Genomic DNA, 20847 nt, shown 5'->3' with positions numbered 1-20847 from the left:
AAAGATACCTTACCCAGCCTAGACATGGGAGGGGGCACCTTGGTCCTGCCTCAATGAGGTGATGGGACAGACTTAGTTGACATTGTAGGGGAGGCTTTACCCTCTCTGAGGAGCAGATGGGAGGCGGGATGGGGGAAGGAGGAGAGAGCAGGAGGAGAAAAAGAACAGGGAACTGGGACTGGAATGTTAAAAAAAAAAAGGAGAAAAGACCTAAAGAACTCCCCCCACCAAAACAAACAAACAAACTACAAAATTTGCCAGGTAGTGGTGGGGCATGCAAAATACAAAGCAAACGAAAGCATCTGTGTGAACATACATGTGCAACTTTTTGCGTGCACAGCAGGGAAAGGGAGGAAGGCATGGGTCTACAGTGTTCAAATGATAGTCTTATTCAGATAGAATGTTTAAAATATGAAGCGATGGTTAGAGGTGATGGGAGACATATTTACCCAGATGGTGAAAGTGCCTCGTTTTAAAGAATGGACTGGTTTAGTTTATGACTCAGTGTTAGCCAGTACATTATTCCACAAAGATTATTATGGTAATTTGATAAGGGAATGGAAAATTGATTCAGTGATGTCTAACAGACTCATTAAAAGACCATGGAGCCCAGCACTAAGCTGCGTATTTTATTTTATTGTTTAAGAAGAAAATGTAATATATAATTTATATGCATAGTTGGAGGGGCACCTGAGTTGGCTAATCTACCTGAGACATCTGGGTGAATTATGGATTTTAGATAATACCTGAACTGAAGAACAGGTTGTGTAATAGACACCATGAGTATGAAGTGTTTAACAGCTGGGAAGTTGTACAGGAAAAGGATACAGTTCTCTAGTTAGGCAAAAAGCAAGTTCAATCTAGGGCATATGGGCTGTCCTATGGACCAATAAGACGGAGAAACCTGAAAACAGGGCTCAGTGCCAACATTCTGAGCATGACTCGCTTCTCTTGAATATTTGAAAAATCAAGGTGAAGGTGTTTGACCAAGCTTGTGTTTTGCTTATGCCGTTCTCAGTCTTGAATTTTCTCAGGCAATAAATAAGCTCTGACCTGATCTGCAGAGGAAGTGTCAGAGATCTTACCTATGATCCGGCCACTGATGCTCTTCTGCAAGTTCTTGAAGAGTGGATGTAACTCCTTCCTCACCGATTTCAAGGTGTCTTCCAGGGAGTCTGTGAAGCTGGTCCACACCTGCAACTTGGACTCACTGAAGTAGTCAGAAGGAGGCAGCCTTTCCTGATGTGGCCCCAGCCAGTCACTAAGAACTGACAGGATTTTTACATTTATTATTGAAGACTTGAGATCAGTGTGTGTGTGTGTGTGTGTGTGTGTGTGTGTGTGTTTGTGTGTGTCTGTGTGTATGTGTGCACAGGTGCACATGTGTATGAGTGTACATGTGTGTACATACATGTGGAGGTCAGAGGTCAACTTCAGGGATTGTTTCTCAGGTTCTCACGTGCTGTCCACCTATTATTTTCAACAAGGCCTCTCATTGGCCTCGACCTCTCCAAGTAGCTGAAGACTTGGCCTGAGGCAGGAGATTTCTACTTTTTGTTTAAAGTAAAACCAACTCAGCTGTCTTTATACCAGGCATGATGTCCTTTCTCAGGAGAACAGAAGCAGCCACAGCCTGCTTCTGGTGGTAAAATAAGAAACTCGCAAAGGACACAGCAAATACCTGTCTGTTTCTGGCAGATAAGGTTGGCATGTTCTACTTGAAATTAGCAATGAAATCGCTGCCTGGTGCTTCAGGAAACCGAGTGGATGGATGTAAGAAAGAATGTGTCTCCATTCTAGAAGTGAGACTTCTCCCTACCCAGCACTTCCCACACCCTGCCATGCCATTCAAGGCCAACCCACAGCCGCCACTCCTGTCTCTTTCTCAAATTACGGGGAACTATAATATTCCACGTGGCTACGGCAGATGGCTAGTTAGTCTCCTTGCAAAGTAATTACCCCATGATGGAGGGCCCATTGGTGTCGTTGTTGTTTTACCAGAATGGGCAGTCAGAACCCTTTTGGTTCCCCTGTCACTGCAAGCATGTGCAAAACTTTCTAATGTGTTCTTTCACAAGGAGAGTAAGAAGAACCCACTGAAAGAGAAGGCCAGGAGGAGACAAGGAAGTACAGCTGTCCCTTAGGGCAAGCATCAGGGTGCAAACCTTGCTGCACTGAGCTAGGCAATTTTCTTCACAGAGCCACAGGCACCTTCATTTGCTGATGTGTGAACCACAGTGAACTGGCCGTGTCTGCTTCAGAACTGGGTGAACTATGAAGTCAGTGCCTTTCTGTTCCCCTACATGGAATCATTTCCCTTACAAGTGTCACACTCGTCACACACACACATACACACACACACACACACACACACACACACACACACCAGTCATGAAAGGCCTTTGGGAACTAAAGAATCCGTGTTTGTGTCATTTCCAAGGCAGGCCAAGCCCTGTTGTGTAGGAAGAGGGGAGTTTTCAAAGAGAAAATGACGAGTGACATTGTAAAGACAGTCACGTGTTTCTCTTGTCAGCCAGTATTAGCAGCTTTAGTGTGTCAGCAAAGGTGTGTATGCAGGTGCATTTCCTCTTTTGATCTTTTTCCCTTCCTTATCATGCTACTGTCTCCAACTCCTGAGAGCTCTACTTTCTGTTCCCCGAATAAAACCAATCTATTCTTTAAAAAAAAAAAGCAAAAAACTAGGAAAACACATTCTTCCTCTAAATCAGCAACTGGATAATTTTGCTGAACTCTTTAAAGAGGGTTTTAGTAGATGATGGCTTGAAGCAAAACATTTGCAGCAAAGACTCCTCCTCCAAATGAATGACTCCGTGATGTGAAATGGAAGGGACAACATCCCTTCAAAGAGAGCAGCAACTGCTGTAGGCAGATGGGGATTGGTAGACATCGGTGAAGATGTATAATGCTGCTTGCTGATGGAGAGGATGAGACAAAGAGCATGTTTTAATAGCTCTTGTCCTTCGGTGATGCTGATGTGGCTGTATGTTCCTGGGAACAGCAGCCAGCACTCATATATACTTACTGTGTTGGTATGACCCAGTCGCAATTCCGGTGGGGGCAGAAAAGGATGTGCCAGTTAGTTGAGACAGCTGAGAAAGAACTTCTATGCCTGCTTCTGTACAGTGAAAACAGCTTGCATTAGTTTAGTCACAGGGTTCTCCAGAAATAGTCAAATGTTAGAAGAAAGACAGAGCTGGCCAAGAGAGACCACAAGCCATTGTCATCATCTTCAATTCAAACCCTTCTATCAAAGTGTCCATAAATATCTCACCTTTAGTAATACACACAGATGTGCAAACACCTAATTTGTGGGAACAACGCAATACAATATGGAGAGAGGACATGCCACTACAGCAAATGTTTACCTTCCAGCATGGAATATTTAAGCCAAAGGCAGAGAAAGTCTCGCAGGGGTTTCCTAAAACATTCCAAGTAAAGGAGAATTGTTGCCGAAAGTGGATACAGTTAAAACAGATAAACCCAGGATGGACAACATAGTCAGGTTTTAATGTGGCATCGTTTTCTCCCCTTCTTCAGTGACACAGATTGGAATATATTGAATTCAGTGAACAGACTGAATTAGTTGAGAAGAAACATACATAATGGATGGGGTATTTTAATTCTCTGTAGTCCAAAACTAAATACCCTATTGCTTCCAGGCACAAGATGGTAGAAGCTGATGGGTTAGATGCCTAATGTTTTTCATTGATAATGAAGTCGGATAGAGAGACCACAAGAGTCCACAGACAGAGAGTGCACTTAAGTTCAATCATCAACTGATAGCAGTAAACTTGTACATAAAGTTCATGGGGGGAGAACAGGCTGCCTTAAAAGGAATGGTACTGGGAAAACAGGTTCCCATGTGTAAAATAAATTAAATTTCAACCCATGCCACCTTTTCTGAAATAAATCAAATGGGCCACAGATCTAAATGCCAAACTTAAATATCAACCCCCTTGAGGTGCAGAAGGGGATCTTTTTTATCTTTGCTTGTGCAAGGAATTTAAAATATGGAGATTGGAGAGATGGCTCAGAGGTTAAGTGCACTGACTTCACTTCCAGAGGACCCGGGTTTGGTTCCCAGTACCCACATGGCTTCTGACAACCTTATGTTAACTCCAGTTCTGGAGGATCTAATGCCCTCTTCTGGCATCCACAGACACTGCACCCATGCGGTACAGACAGAAGTGTGACAGAACACCTATAGGCAGAAGATTTTAAAATATACACCTCTCAAATAATTTATAAATATGACAGTAAAAACAGTTACAAAAGTAAAGGTGATAAATTTTATTTCATCAAAATTAAGAAATTATTCTGTTCAGCAGAACTATCCTGAGAAAGAAAACATAAGGCACCAAATGGAAAAGCAATCTACTTTTCAAAATGTGCAAGATACTTGAAAAAATGGTGGATGAGGACATAAAAAGATGCTCAGTGTCGTGACTCACTAGGGAACTGCAAATTAGAACCACCACAAGATGCTTCTGTCTCCACTTGAATGGCTAAAAGTAAAACAAGTATCACGGTGTTGAGCAAGGCAGTTCTCAGACATACTCTGTATAAAAGTCAAGATGTAGAACCACTTAAAAAAAACATGTTCACTGGCTTTGTAAGAGTTAAATGTACACCACTGGGCTGTTAGATATCTTAGAGACGTGACTGTCCATGTTCACATGCTCACAGCAACTTCCCTTATGCAATACCTTCTATAGATAGAGTATACAACATAATGGTATTTCATGCAATAACTACAGTGGTAAAAAGGAATGAGCCACTGATTCATGCATTAAATGGCCTCATTTGTGAGGGCACCTCAGACACACACAAAATAGCATCACAAGGAGACATGTCCCCTGCCTTTCTAGAATACTGATGCTGACCTGATGCTCCAAGAGGCACAAAGAAGTCTACACGTCCCCCTTCTTCTTCGGTGGCCACACAGCTTCCCAGTTTCTCCCAGAAGTCTCTCACTTCAGGCCACAGTAAATTTTTAATAGAAATCTTATAGCCTAAGGAAAAAATTAAAATATCAAATATTATATTGTTACAAACAGCAACTCTCAGCAGTTTGTAAAAATGAAATCACAAATTCAATTTGCCCATAAAAACCAAGATCTCCAGTGCTACTATGCTTCCTGAAGCAACATGGTAGGGCCACAAAAGTGCCTTGAACAGCACCATGGCTGCAGGCTCCTTTGCACTCTGGGTGAATGAGTTACACACTTACATTTTGGTCATTATGTTTCTGCCTTCACTGTGCAGTATTGGGAGTCACTGGGCTTGAGCAAAGTTTAAGGTGAATAGCCAGTCAAGCCCTGGGGTCTGGCAACTAATTTCCAAAGTAGAAAAAGCTCTCACAATTGTCAATGAAAAAAATAAGGTCAAAGCCCAAGGCTCCCAAAGTTAGCATCACCTCAACTCCCCCCACTTCCTCAGAACTGATTCATTCTGCCATATTGTACAATATTCCTTTACACTGTGTGAAGATGTGTCACTGTGATTGGTTTAATAAAGGGCTGGATGGACATTAACTAGGCAGGAAGAGACTAGGTGGGACTTCTGGGGACAGAGGGTTCTGGGAAGAAGAACCCACACTAAATGCTTTCTTTCATAAGAGTTGCCTTGGTCGTGGTGTCTCTCACAGTAATAGGACAGTGACAAAGACACTATAGAAGAGGAGAAAATACTTGAAATCACATATCTGGTAAGGAATTAATATCCATAACACACAAAGGATGCCTACAACTCAACTTATTCAAAAATCAAACCCACATTTTAATAAACAAAGGGCTTGTTTTCAGAAAACGTACAAATGGGCAGCAAGCATATGACAGATGTTCGGCATCACTTATCAGAGATGGGCAAATCAAAACACAATGAGATTGGATACTGTGAAAACAAAAACCTCTAACAAGTAAATGACATGGAGTACTTGGTATACTTGTACATTGCTGATAAAACAGTTATGAAAACAGCATAGAGGCTTTTTAAAATAAAAAGAGAGCCACCATATCATACTTATGGGCATATCTCCATAATCACTGAAAGCAAGAACAAAAGAGATTTGTGGTTACTCATGACAACCAGGAAGTAGAAGCAACCTGAGTGACTACTAGTAGATCAGCTGATAAGGAAACTGGAGCACGCAGATAGAGTAGATTAGTGTCTGGCCTTAAGAGAGAAGAGAAAAATCAATTGGTAAAGTGTATGAGCTCTAGGAGTATAAATGAAAAACCAAGTCACAAAAAAACAAAACAAGTGCTTCCATATCTGTATCTAAAGGGCATGGTGGTTAGCAGGGGCCAGCGCTGGGGGAAGAAGACAGGTGTTCCTAAGTTTCAATTTTGCAAGATAGAAAAGCTTTACAGGAATGTGAATGGGGCAGTGGTGGCATACACCTTTAATGCCAGCTCTCGGGAGGAAGAGGCAGGCGGATCTCTGTGAGTTCGAGGCCAGCCTGGTCTACAAGAGCTAGTTCCAGGACAGTCTCCAAAGCCACAGAGAAACCCTGTCTCGAAAAACCAAAAAAAAAAAAAAAAAAAAGAGAGAAAAAAAAGAAAAACCCTGTCTCAAAATAAAAATCATCAAAAGTTACTTTGCTTTCTTCATGAAGACAAAATGAACCTTTCCCAGTGAATCAGAACTTAACAGCACTGTGACAGTCACATTTGTGGGTAGGCACTGCAGACACTCAAGCTACAGGACTGTTCTCCAAACCCCAGACCAACCTCGGAGTAAGTCAATTTCTCTGCTGTTTCCACTGCTAAATATCCCCAGTCTTCGTGCCTTCTGCCCTTGCAGAGCTCGGTCTATGAGATGAAGCAGGCCCTCCAAGGACACACCACTGTGTTCATACAGAATGGCCGAGACACCCACCTTAACGCTCTCCACCACCATCTAGAAGGAAGACTGCAGCTGTAGGAGTCAGTGTGCGTGAGCTTTAGAGCTAGTCAAAGAACCGAGGTGATGCACAATATGCTATCGTTGCTAAAGAATTGTTTCAGAAAGGACAGAAGGGGGAGACTAAACTCCCGCTAGTTTATTTCTTCTCTAATTGTGAGCGAACTATGAGGTTCATTTGTAACTCTGCCATGCAGATAAATAGCACTAATGATTTAGGTTATTTTTCTTCCGCCCCCTTTATTTTTGTACATGCACAACTTATTAAAATAATAAAATTGAATTAATACCATTTTACAATGGACTTCTTAAATAGATTTTAAAATCTTCTAACTATATGTGTAATGAAAACATATAACTTCATTTTACTTATTTTTGTTTTTTGAGACCGTCTCATTGTATAGTCCTAGCTTACTTGATACTTTCTATATCCAGGTTGGCTTCAAACTTGCATCTATCCTCCTGGCCTCAGCCTCCTAAGTGCTTGGATTACAGGTACACACTACTATACCTAGCTCTACCTTCATTTTGTAATGATCATATTTTAGCTTAAATAGATCATAAAGTAATACTTCTAACCCACTTTTTTTTTGTTTTTACGAGACAGGGTTTCTCTGTTTTGGAGGCTGTCAGTCCAGCCTGGCCTCGAACTCACAGAGATCCGCCTGCCTCTGCCTCCCGAGTGCTGGGATTAAAGGCGTGAGCCACCAACGCCCGGCTCTAACCCACTTTTGAAAACTATTGATCACATATTATTAAACTTCTTGGGAATTCTGGAAGAGTCTTAACTATTTTTAATCATCATGCTGGCTTTGTTTTTTTTTTTAAGAGCAACAAGTTCAATCCAACAGGAGTATTTTGACAACAACTGCACACACAGCAATTTGAACCTCTCATGCTTTTTCAGAATAAGTTTGATTGCTTTTATGTTTATTGCCTCCAATTTTAAAAACTGTATGGGTCTTGTAAATGTTCACTTGATTAGACAATTTCCCTTTCAGGAGATGAATCATCTTCACACACATGGCAGCCAAAAGACTTCGTTAGTCTAGATGAGAAAAAGCCATTCGGGAAAGGGCGGGCTTCTTAGCACAGCGGTACCTCATATGCAGGAGTCTGCGATGAGATCAGGATGACATGCGGTTGCAAAGCACAGGGAGAGCTGTCATCAGTCCTGCCAACCCCACGATGATTTTTCTTTAACAGTAAAGGGTAGGAGTGACTTCCAGAGAGATTGCTTCTGGAGAGCACAAGAGGGCTGGATAAATCCTAATGTTCTGCTAACGTGACTTTTGATAAGTGCCAATACCCTCTGAACACGGATGGATGGCAGAAGGCCACTGTCCCTGAGTTCTTAGGCTCTCCTAGCAATCTGAGGGACAGCGACAAATAGGGGTCCCAGGTTGGGCAGAGCCAAATCTGCCCTATTGTCTCTCCACTTCCACATGAGAGATGAAGGAGAAGCTTTTTGGCACTCACTTAGCTTCTATTGGGCACTTAAAATAAACATTATTCTACACCTACAGGTTCAAAGCTATAGTTTACAAGGTGCAGCCAAGCGATTCCTAACTCACTCCTGGCCCTTAGGGGTTCCTGAGTAATGTCTCCATTCTTTCCACAGCCCCATCCCCACATTACCAAGGACAAGAGATTCCCTATACTTCTTAAAAAGTCTTTGTGTGCCTTTGGATGAGTAGGACATAACTCCACACTCACAAGTGTTCCAACACAGATCTGCGCGTGGTGTCAGTGGTGAAGCTGAAGGAGTGTGGGAATGTGAGGGTTCAGGTCCCACTGTTTATATTATGACAACTGGGTGATTTATGTCACTTGTCTAGACTTTAGTGTCTGCATTTGAAATGTAACTGTACAATCCAAAGTGAAAAGCAAAACAAACCTCTTTTTCTTAGTTTCTAAATTGCTGTGCAAGTTGTGGAAGTTACAAGTGTCAGATAGGATAGGTAGATAGAATAAAAAGTGAATCCTTGGAGATGGAGAGTTGGCTCAGCGGTTAAGAGCATTGACTGCTCTCCCAGGGGACCAGGGTTCAATTCCCAGCACACACCTGTCTGTAACTCCAGTTCCAGAGGATCTGGAACCCTTACACAGATATTCAGGCAAAACACCAATCACATAAAATAAAAAGAAAGTTAAAAAAGAAAGAAATGAATCCCGGGACTGGAAACAGTCAGAATTCCTCTAATTTCAGTAGGAAAAAAGAATTGTGTTTAGATTTGCAAAAATAAATGGGAATTTTTGTCCAAATTTGCTTCTGTAATTGGGACCTGCAGTTTTCCTCGGGTATTTAAGGCTTGGTCACCAGTCCGTGGTGCTATTTAGAGGTCGGGTAGATATTTAGAAAGTGGGCCTAGTAGGAGGAAGTTGGGTCATTGAGGGTGGGATTCTGTAAGGAATATTGGAACCCTAGCGACTTTTCCTTTTCCCCTTACTTCCTGGGTACCATAAAGTGAGTAAGCCTCTCCTATCATGTGCTTCTACCATGATGCTCACGCTACTACAGGCCCAAAGCAATGGAACCAACTGTTCATGAAGCCATGAGCTAAACAGACCCTTCTTCTTTATAAATACATCATGTTAAGCATTCATTAGGACAATGGAAGGATGACCATCAAAGACACCAGGGAAACATCGTTTTTGCTCAATAGCTTTAGAAAATGTATGGTGTCTACAATATAACTTTACCATAGGGCTAAAAGTATATTAAGCTTTGGATATTACACAGTTACCTCTTCAGAAAACATTTAAAAACTGCTATTCTTGAACATTAAGTCATTAATTCCTTCTCTGACATTTCATAGACTACAAACCATCCAATTCCTGAAGATCCCTATGCTGGCTAAATAATCCATTCTATAATGGAGTCTTCATAGCACAGGAGAGTACTGAGCCCCCCGTAGGTAGAGGTTTGCTCACCGCTTGGGCAAAGCATCTAAAGATGCCAGAACCAGCTGTCTCTCCAAAGCTTCATAGAATCCTGCTCCATCTCTCCACATTTGAGGACCACTGGGCAGGCTTGTGGATTTTAAAATCCTGGTGCAGCGCGTTCCACTCTGCCAAGGGGGTCGAGCTTTGAATAACTCCTCTGCAAAAGCGAACAGCAGCAAGCTTCCCATTAAACCACACTTTTCCCAGCCAAGCTGACATAGATTAAGACATCAAGAAGAAAGCTGCACCGGGGCAATATTCCAAACAATAATTATAGCCACTTGCCCACACTCCTAGAGGATTTATTTTCTGTCTGCCATTTTGGGTCAATCAGCAAAGCTCAGAGAACAAGGAACTCTTCTTGTGAGGACCAGATAATCAGCCTATAGGCCTACATCCCTTTCTGTCCTCGGCTGGAGGTAATTTCCCATTTGTCTCAGTCTTCCCAGGGAAGAGCGAGGGAAAAGAGAAGGGCGAACCCAAGCCAGCTGACAGTGTATCTTAAGAACATGTGTGCTTCCCCGAGCGCATGGCCTCATCCCTGTTTCCTTCTTGCTCTTTTCATAGAAATTGCTCTTCGTGCTCTCACTCCCGTGTTCACGCCTCCTTTTCACCAGTCCCAATTCTTCCGTCTGGATTTGCTTCTTGTTTTTTGCCTCTGTTTGCCCTTTCTCCTCCTTTTAGGTATGCGTGGGGGAAGGGCTGGGAGAGGCCATATGCGTGTGTATAAGTGTGTGCACAGACACACGTGTGCAAGCACACAAGGCTAGAGGTTGACTGGACCGCACAGGCTGGCCAGGAAGCTCCCAGGATCCTCCTGCCCCTACCTCCCTCAAACTGGCATTGAGAGGCACACACACCCTAGCTCAGGTTTCCTCCGCTGTTTGGGTACCGGCAATTTTAACTCAGGTCTTCAGGCTAATAGGACAATCATGTTACCAGATCCCTTCCTTGTTTTTGCTCTTACAAACCTGGAATTAGACTGCTGTGGAGACGGATGCTTGACCTTAGATATTTCATCTGAATTGTTCTTTTATTAGCAATTAACCTAAAGTATATAATAAAGGAAGAGGAGTCGAGCAAATCCACATGCTCTTCTAGATGGGAATCTATATGTAAGCCCCTTTGTTCAGTAGCTGGGTGATGCTACTCACTCTTACGGGATGCTATTTTCTCCCAAATTGCTTTCCTCAGGCACTTTTCTCTTTGCCTCTCCTTGAACTCCTCATCCTCTGTTTTGGGTTCATTCAGTGTCCCATAAACAGCAGCAGCTTCCCTGGGCGTTAGCCAATCCAAGCTGGACACACAGGCAATGTAGTGCTGCTTCCAGGCGCCATATTCATTCTGTGTTGGAGTATAGGGCAGAAACCACCCAAACTTGGTGCATTTGGGCATCCATAAGCAGTCCTTCGGGAAAGAACAAGAGAGAGACGAGTGAAACATTTCTCAGGGACAGTTTTCTAACAATGGTAGTTTCAGGCACACACATTTTTTGGTAGACTGACATTTCTAGTATTGTTGACTTCAATCTATAAAAGGTATAAAGTATATTTTATCCCATATAAAGACTGTTCTTTGGTTAGTATACATTACATTATATATGAATATAATATATATATAATGCCATCTTGTGAAACTTATCTAGCATTCCTATAGTATTTTGTTACCTTAAGTCTAGATTATGAGACTTAAGGTTAATAGTTTGCTTCAGATCAACTCTCCCACAGAGAAGAATTTTTATTGAACTCATATTGCCAAATTGCAACAATTTTTGACATATTAAAAACCAGTGAATTTTGCTGGGTGTTGGTGGCGCATGCCTTTAATCCCAGCACTCGGGAGGCAGAGGCAAGCGGATCTCTGTGAGTTCGAGGCCAGCCTGATCTACAGAGTTAATTCCTCAGGACAGCCTCCAAAACAATACAGAGAAACCCTGTCTCGAAAAAACAAAACAAACAAACAAAAAAAAAACCAGTGAATTTCATGTGGTTCACTGAGATCACAATCTAGACAAAATATAAAAATAATTACGTTGGGCACAATATCATTCCCTCATATACCTGTGCTCCTAGATCTCTGGGAGGTTGGAATAGGAGGTACACTATGAGCCCAGGGAAACATGGTAAGACCTTAAAAGACAACAGACTCTGTGTGTGTGTGTGTGTGTGTGTGTGTATGTGTGTGTGTATGCATTCTAAAATTACCAATGCAGTAAAAATTGTGTATCCTCAAGATTTCAGAACAAAAGGAAACCCAGACTGGGTTCGAGGCATTTGCCATCTCTTTGTTTTGCAATTCACTATACAGCATAACTGAGAAGGACCTTGACTTTCTGATCTTCGTGCCTCAGTCTCTTGAGTACTGTGATCTCAGATGTGTACCTGCATGCCTGGTTTGTGCAGTGCTGGGGACTAACCCCCGGGCCTCAAGAAAGACGAGCACCCTGTAGCCGAGTTCTTCCCCAGTCTACATGGCCAGTTTCAAAGAAAAGTGTGCTTAGGCTGGGGAGCAGGCCACGAAGCTGTGGTTCAAAGACTCGGGGGCTCTAAAGGAGCAGGTAAGAAAAAACAGAAAGAAGGAAGGAAGAAAGGAAGGAGAGAGAGAGGCGAACAGAAGAATGAACACATCTGGAACTCAGGGCTCATCTAAGCAGAGCCCTGGGTACCACAGCCCTGGGTACCACACGAGGTTTTCAACTGAGGAGCACTGCAGGAAGAGTAAGACTGAGTTATGCAAACCATGACAAGGACTGAGGCCACCTTTGAAGCAGCTTGCTCTGGGTCTGATCCCTTGCTAGAAGCAAAAGTAAATTCTTTCTAGAGGAAGATGACATCATTCAGAGACCCAGATGATGACATCAGTGTTTTAACCCAATACCTGCACTCAACCAAAAAAAATTTGAATACTTAGAAAGACAATTCTTTGTTTTCTTTCAGGTTTAGTAACTATAGAGAGTCCTGAGGAAGAGCCAAACATTGCTATTATGAGACATAAACTTTGAAAAAAATGCCATGATTAATATGCCCAAAAATATTAAGGGACCAAGTGGAAAATGTTGGCAATAGAAGCAAATCAGCATTCTGGGCCTGGAAAAGATAATAACTTAATTTTAAAATTCAATAAACAGACAAGAGCATATTAGAATCCAGATAAAGAAACAAAAAACTGATAGATCAGAAGAAAACCCGAACTTAAACACTAAAAAACAAAAAATGATGCAAGGCTCAGTAAGAGACTATGGAGCCAGGCTTGGTGGTACATGCTTATGAACTGTCTCTTGGGAGGCATACCCATAAATACACATACAAATACATACAGGCAACGAACACATACATATATGCAATTAAATATTATTAAAATCTTTAAAAAGTAATAACATATGTGGAAGAATTTGAAGTATCCAAGAGGATTGATTACATGTAGATACACCATTGCATAAAAAACTCTCAGGCAGTTGTGGATTTTGCTATTACAAAGGAAGAGGCATGGGCTGTATCCAGTCTGCTGCAGACACTCAAGGACAATGATAACGTTTATTATATGTGTATATGCACCTAATCAAAAATATGACAAGAAGGCACAAAAACAGAGGGAGTGATACACAGTCTAAAGGTTCTAAGATCTGATCATATAACCCCGAGTGCATACTATGATCTCTGATAACTACGAAAAAAATCTTTAAAACTTTGAGATGAACAGTAAAAGTACTTATGCAGCCCAAAGGAAAGTTTGAGTAGAATAAAAATGAAACATGAGGGTCAAATGAAAGAGCAACAAGAAGCTGCATAGTATTCAGAAGGGGGAGGAAATGTGCTTGGAAATCTGGAGTCTTCTGCTGCTATAGAACCAGGGCTAGGCCAGCTTGGAATACATGAGACCTTGCCTCAAAAACGATAAATTTATTAAAAATAAGGGAACCTCTAAAGATAAGATGGTGAGTCTCAACCGAAATATATCAGAATCTATATGAATATAAATAGACTAAACACTTTTGCTAAAAACAAAACACACACAACTCCAGAATTCATGTGTGCTGGGTAATTTTATGTCAACTTGACACAAGCCAGAGTCATCTGAAAGGAGGGAACCTCAATTGAGACAATGCCTCCATAAGATCTGGCTGTAGGACATGTCTTAGTTAGTGATTGACTGAGGGAAAGCCCTGTCCATCGTGAGTGGTTCCACCTCTGGACTGGTGGTCCTTGATTCTATAAGAAAGCAGGCTAAGCAAGCCAGTAGGCAGCTCCCCTTCATGGCCTCTGCATCAGCTCGTGCCTTCAGGTTCCAGCCTGTCGGAATTTCTGTCCTGACTTCTTTGAGTGATTGACTATGATGTAGTTTCCTTCCCAACTTGCTTTCACTCATGGTGTTTCACTGCAGCAATAGTAACCCTAACTAGAATACCATGTAAAGCTGGACATGGTTGCACATGTCTGTAATGTCCGTGCTCCTCCAGTGAGGTGGGAGATGGAGACAGAATCCCTGAACCTCCCAGGAGGACTCAGCAGTAAATAGTGACAGACTATGTCTCAAAGAAGGTAGATAGTAAGAGCCAACAAACGCCTGAGGTGCTACCTCCACATAAGCGTTGGGACACTACCCAGCTTATGAGGTCCTGGATTCACTTCTCTGTACCCTAAAAACCAAAACAATCTTTAAAAAAATTCAAAGACTGCCAAATGCTGGCCAAGCATATTCTCTTTAGAGGTGTATCTCAGGTGTGTGGTGACAGAAAAGCCAAGAGTAAGATATATAAACAAGAGTGCCTGGGTCTGAGGAACCTGACAACAGGCCATAAAATAAGGGCCATTGCCTGCCTTGAGCTTGAGGCCCTCACTGAGCAGCAGCTCGTGTTTGAAATGAAAATCAGGACACAGCCATCCCTGGACATGTGCAGTCTACAGGGGGAAAACATGACATGAAGCCAGAACATGTCTGTCTTCTCACAATCACTCTCGTAAAAGACAACAAAGAGATGCCTAGAGCAGAGGCAGAGGCAGCGGCAGATGCTGGTTTTAGCTGCTATTCTGTTCCTCAGCAGCTGTCAGCCAAGCATTCAGTAGAAGCTCTGATTATGTACCAATTTTCCAGAACTAATCTATCATGAATAAAATAATACCACATAAGAAACACAGCTCAAAACATTTTTCATAAAGAATAGCAAACTTCTATAAATTGTTAAAATAATAATCACATTGAATGATCCACAAGCATGATAAAAGTAAATAAGCTATTGCAATGGTGTATATAGCCATGATTACAAAATATTACTGGTGCTGGTATTTGGTTCAGCTGTTGAGTGCTGACTTAGCATGTATGAAGCACTGGGTTTGATTCACAATATGAAAACTTGGAAACCAAAGGTGGGAAAAACCTTCCAAGTAAAAAAATAAGTTACTGAAATTCACTTATCTCCGTTTTAAATCTGTGTGTGTGTGTGTGTGTGTGTGTGTGTTCATGTGTATGAGTACAGGTGAGTGTGTGTCAACGGCCTTTACCTCCACCTTGTCATTCACTACTGTGTATACCAGGCTAGTTGGCCCATGAGTGTCCAGGGCTCTCCTGCCTCCATCCCCATCTTGCTGGAGCAACAGAGAGATTATAGAGGTCAACTGTCACACCCCATTTTCAGAGGTTCTGGGAATCAGACTCAGGGCATCACACTTGTGCAGCAAGTGCCTTTACGTGCTGAACCGACTTCTTCCAGGTCCCCCATCCTTTCCCCCAAGGGGCACTCAACTAAGTTTCGGGCTCCCTCCACTGTTATTTCAGGCACCAGAGCCACCCTGACTGACCCATTGCAGATTACGGTTGCCTTTGTGTGCCATTGCTAGGAAGTGACAGGAGTAGAGAGGAGGAAACCTGTTCTGTTAGAAACTTCCAGGGCCAGCTGACTTGAGCAGCTGCACACAGGTCTTTTGGATTCAGGAAGGAAAAGATATAAAGAGAAATGGAGCGAGGTAGCACTGTCGAGAAATCCACGTTGGCCACCTGCTTCCTTTCTGAAAACCAGCCTTGGATGAACCTACAAAGAAAGACACAAAAATTTAATTCTTAACACCGTCATCTAACAGTGACTAAAAGATCCTGTAGAGAGACCAGTCATTGTTATTTTCCAATGTTCCATTGTAAAGTAATTAAATCAGGGCTTGGGAAGTGGTAATATGCCTCCCAAGGCTGAGCAAGGTCCTGAGCTATATCCTCAGCGTTGTATATAAATAAATATATTATAGATACATACTTACAATTTAATGTGTACGTGTGTTTTGTTGGCATATATATCTATGCACTCATGTGCGTGCCTGAAGAGGTTAAAAGAGGCCATCAAATCCCTTGGAACTGGAGTTAGAGGATGTGAGCCATCATGTGAGTGCTGGGAATCAAACCCAAGTCCTCTGGAAAATCAACCAGTGCTCTTAATCTCTGAACTTTTTCTCTACCAGGGGTTCTTAACTAGGGTCGTGACTCGTTTGTCAAACCTCTATTTCCAAAAAAAATGATATTATGATCCATAATGGTAGCAAAATTGCAGTTATGAAGTAGCAACAAAAAGAATTTTATGGTTGGGGGTCACCATGACACAAAGAATTGTACTAAAGGGTCACAGCAAGGTTGAGAACCACTGCAAGTCTAGCTCTGTTTGTTAAATGAGACTTTAAGTCAGCAGGGAAGCAATGCGTTCCTTATGGTGTTTTCATCCATATAGCACCAGCTTCTGTCCTTACTGTCCCGTTCCCTTGCTGACCATCCCCATCCCGTGACGCCCCCAGCCCCCGTTAGTCTTCTCTCTCTCCAAAAAGCACCTCTTTGGCTTTCAGGTCAAGAACAATCCCACACTCCCCCATTAAGCTCTCTTCCTCCACTCTTATGGTCCCTTTTCAAGTTTTATAATTTTTGCACACACACACACACACACACGTACACACTTGCATGTGTATGTACAACTGAAAACATGACTGTTCTCTTTATATATTGGTGACAAAACTCTGCAGTGTTAGGACACCAGATAGGTGGTGGTCTTTGAGTACCTACTGTTGGAGCAGGAAGGGCTGGAAGCAACCCAGCAAGCAGGAACCCCTCATCACCGTAAAACTCCCCAAAATCTCGGACATGTAGGACCAGTTTTAGGTGGCTGGAAGTAGTTCTGCTAATTAAGAACCTACCACAACTCGTTTACTCGAGACCTTTGGCACTATAAAGTTTTTCTCCCACTGCTAAGTAGCCATCAGGCCCTAGTGGACACAGATAAGCTCATCAAAAGTCAAGATACTGAGCAAACCCCATCCTGCATTGGACTTCTCTGACTTATATTCCCAGAGGGTGGCTGAAGCCTCAACTCATTTCATAGAAACAGAATCAGCACTTCCCATTAGGGAAAGACAATAGCCAACCCGCTGAACACCTGTGACTCCTAAATATGGTCTTGACCACTGCTTTACCAAAACTACTAGCTCAGCCTGGAGCCTTGTCTGCAAGTCCCTGAACCTGAAGATTAAAGTTCACTGATAAAATCATCTACCATCAAGAGTGGCAGCTCCATTCAACATAATAAAGAACTGTTGCTAATATACCATGTTGGATACTCTGAGAAGTACTCAGAACTTCAAGTGGTTTAAGCCACACGTGTTGTCCTGAGACTAAAATCCAGTCACCTTCTTAACTACACCTATAGCATTTGGACCATGTGGAATCAGAAGATCGTGGGGCCTCCGTGGGAATCGGATGCAATACCTTGACTATAAACTCAATTTTACTCTTGTGAGGCAACCATGTTTTAAAGATTGATGAACATCTCTGCTGAAGCCAGCAAGAGCTGTGCCCCAATCAGGATCACAGCAGTGGAACTTCTATAAGGCACTAGAACACCTGGAAAGAAATTCTCCCAATTCACAGAAAAAGCCACCGTTACCCATGAAGCTATATGATTCATAGACTCTTGCCAAGCTTAAGCAAAGTTCTTCTGAGTGTCTTCTGTTATTTTAAATTGTATTCACGCCTCCCCATTCAGGAATCAGCTCAAGGTAAAGAGTGAAAGGCGTAGTATACATTTCTTTTTATTTTTTCACAAACATATGAAAAGAAACCCAGGGAATTCTTATTCTTCTTGATTTTCATGCTTGGTTTGACCTTGACAGATGAACAAATTTCCATTACTTCTGAGAACACCTAAGTAGACATGGATTTGACCCTGACTGCCATGGCACATCCATGACTGTCCTTTTGCCTCCTCAGAGGCCATTCATGAAATTACTGTCAAATAGCAACCTCCATGGTCCTGTGGATTTCATTCATAAGCCCAGGAAAGGGCAACTAGGTTACCCTGGAGGCATGATGACTGGGATAAAGGATTGAAGAAGGATGCAAAAGCATCCTAAAGATACAGAAGCCTTCTATGACTTCTCAGTGTTGGGCATGTCTTTCCCTACTTGGATAGCTGGGTGAGATTTGATTGACACACCACTTGAGAACAAACACATAAAACCTAGTGTTATTCAACTCCAGCTAGAAAGAACACTGAGAATTATATTAAAAGAGTCTCAGGTTCCAGAGGCTGGACTGGGAAGGGGCTGATAGAGATGGGATCCTGCTATGACTTAGCAGAGAGCTCTCTCCACAGACCTGGTTCAGTTCAACAGTAGAACAACTGCTGAGTACCAAGTGTCTGTATTTAAAAAAACAAAAACAAAAAAAAACCATAAAACAGGGCAGCATTCTCTATAATTCTCCATTCCCCTCCCCCATGCTATAAATATCCATTTAATCTCATGGGCCAAGTCACTGCATTTGCGCTCACATACTGGCCCAGGGCCACACAGCCCATCTCCACATTGCCTAAGCTGTGTGGTGATGAAAGGTGGCATCAGTCACTCCTGTTACTTCTCTGTTTATGTGAGTTTTCCCTGGGTTAGGGAGGAGGAGGGAGTCGACATGAGGACGGGGGAGCACTAGTTGAGATAAAGGGAGTCAGCAAGAGTAGGAGATGGCTTAAAGGCGTAATATGTGGTTATGCTCATGATACATTCTATACACATAGGGATTGTCAAAAATAAGTAAATCATACCATATAAAAAGTTTTCCTGATAAAGTCTGTTCTATGTGTACATTCCATGGAACATGTGTAAGTGTCCCCTATGCAAGGCAGAAGATAGTTCGTGGCATACAGAAGGCACACAATAAATACTTGCTATATAAACATGTTACAGGAAGAAAACGTGAAATGCATCCTACCATCTACAGAGAAGTCAGTGTCTGAAGATTTGCACTTGGGTTGTGAGAAATTCCTACATGCCGTGTCTAAGGAATGAAACTCAAAACTATTTTCTGGACAGCACATGTATGTGCACACTTGTGTACCTACACATACATACATACACACACACACACACACACATCTGCTCATACACTACAAAACAATAAAAGGAAAAATCGACACTGACGTGCTGAGGGTTATGAGAATCACAAAACCTACTCTCCAGTGATGAAGGGTACTAAGGCAAGCTCGATACAGGTGTTTATTACTGAGTGGTACACAATTAAACTTTAATCAAGGAGAGGAATCCAGATGGAAAGGGCAAAGAAAGTAGTTTTATTATTCTTGCCTAAAATGTATTGGAAAATAATTTCTTTTAAAAGAGACACCAAAACGGGAAGTGGTGGTACACACCTTTAATTTCAGCACTCAGGAGGCAGAGGCAGGTGGATCTGTGAGTTCAAGGCCAGCCTGGTCTACAGAGTGAGTTCCACAGGGCTACACAGAGAAACCCTGTCTCGAAACAAGACAGAGAGAACACTTACTTCATGGTATGTTTTATATGGACCTGCTTCCTGGCCTTGTTTAAGTTACTGTTGTTTCGTTATCTGTATTCATACATCCTAGTCACACCCAAAGACAATGCCTTAAAGCCAACTCATTGACAGCACAGTCTGCAGGATGACAGGATTGTGGATGTGCAAGGCTGGCATCAGCCATTTGGGGGCTCTTCTCAGTATTGATGGTAAAGTACACGTCCTTTGAAATTGACACTGATGACTAAGTGTCACTTCCTTCAAAATTAACATTCAAACTGAATAAGACCATGACACGCCGAGAGCAGTTAAACCCAAAGGATTGTGGTTCCAACTACAAATTGTCTGGTAGAATTTAGAATCAACAAGCTTTCTTCTTCTTCTTCTTCTTCTTCTTCTTCTTCTTCTTCTTCTTCTTCTTCTTCTTCTTCTTCTTCTTCTTCTTCTTCTTCTTCCTCTTCTTCTTCTTCTTCTTCTTCTTCTTCTTCTTCTCTCTCTTTCTCTCTCTCTCTTTCCCTTCCTCCCTCCCTCCCTTTCTTTCTCATTCTCTCCTTCTTCTTCCTCTTCTTTTTAAAGAAAGACTTTATTTTTGTGTGTGTGTGTGTGTGTGTGCGCGCGCGCGCGCACGTGCGTGCGTGCATGAGAGCACTTTGGAGACCAGAAAACAGAAAAGGGTGTTAGGTTCCCTGGAGCTGGAGTTACATGAAGTCATGAGCCACTCTAAGTCAATGCTGGGGACCAAATTCCGGTCCTCTGGAAGAGTATTAACTTCTGAGCCATCTCTCCAGCCCCTTTGAGATAAAACTTACTCCCATTTTGGAATTTTAAGAAAATTAGAAAAATAATATGTGAAACTGAAATTTTTTCAGCCACTTTTTTTGTGGTGCTAAGAACATACATATCCCAGTGTATTATGTATGCTAGACAAGGACTCCACCAATGAACTATATCCTGGCCCTTGGTTCTTTGAGACAGGTGCTCTCTGCATGTAGCTTGCACTGGCCTTAAACTTACTTGATAGGCCTGACTGGCCTCAAACTGTCTCCTTCCTCAGTCCCAAGTGCTGAGATTACAGTCTCGGTCACCTTTTCAAAGATGGCTCTTTGGGTATCTTTGGAATTTTTGCTTCAATCCCCATCCCACTCTGTAGAATCTACTGTTGCATCCCAGAGAGACCAAGGAGAAAAACAG

At 42.3% G+C, this 20847-nt stretch overlaps 1 protein-coding gene across 4 annotated transcripts in view; it reads right to left on the bottom strand.

The window, feature by feature from the left end:
• Ect2l (epithelial cell transforming 2 like) overlaps window positions 1-20847 on the bottom strand; it is a 66246-nt gene that overhangs the window by 21745 nt on the left and 23654 nt on the right. For 3 of the 4 annotated variants that reach the window (XM_040728371.1, XM_040728373.1, XM_040728372.1), the window contains 8 exons: window positions 15733-15895; window positions 11025-11277; window positions 9859-10027; window positions 8026-8164; window positions 6753-6921; window positions 4905-5033; window positions 3044-3136; window positions 1086-1268 (listed from right to left, as the gene is read on the bottom strand). In XM_040728371.1, the coding sequence (XP_040584305.1) occupies window positions 1086-1268; window positions 3044-3136; window positions 4905-5033; window positions 6753-6921; window positions 8026-8164; window positions 9859-10027; window positions 11025-11277; window positions 15733-15895 (1298 nt within the window). Of the gene's footprint in view, window positions 1-1085; window positions 1269-3043; window positions 3137-4904; window positions 5034-6752; window positions 6922-8025; window positions 8165-9858; window positions 10028-11024; window positions 11278-15665; window positions 15896-20847 lie in introns of those variants that run through there. The other variant, XM_040728374.1, reaches the window with a different exon arrangement.

This window comes from Mesocricetus auratus, unplaced genomic scaffold (assembly GCF_017639785.1).
Source record: "Mesocricetus auratus isolate SY011 unplaced genomic scaffold, BCM_Maur_2.0 Super-Scaffold_100018, whole genome shotgun sequence".
In the NCBI taxonomy this organism is placed as follows: Eukaryota; Metazoa; Chordata; class Mammalia; order Rodentia; family Cricetidae; genus Mesocricetus; species Mesocricetus auratus.
This window is presented reverse-complemented; position numbering and strand designations above follow the sequence as displayed.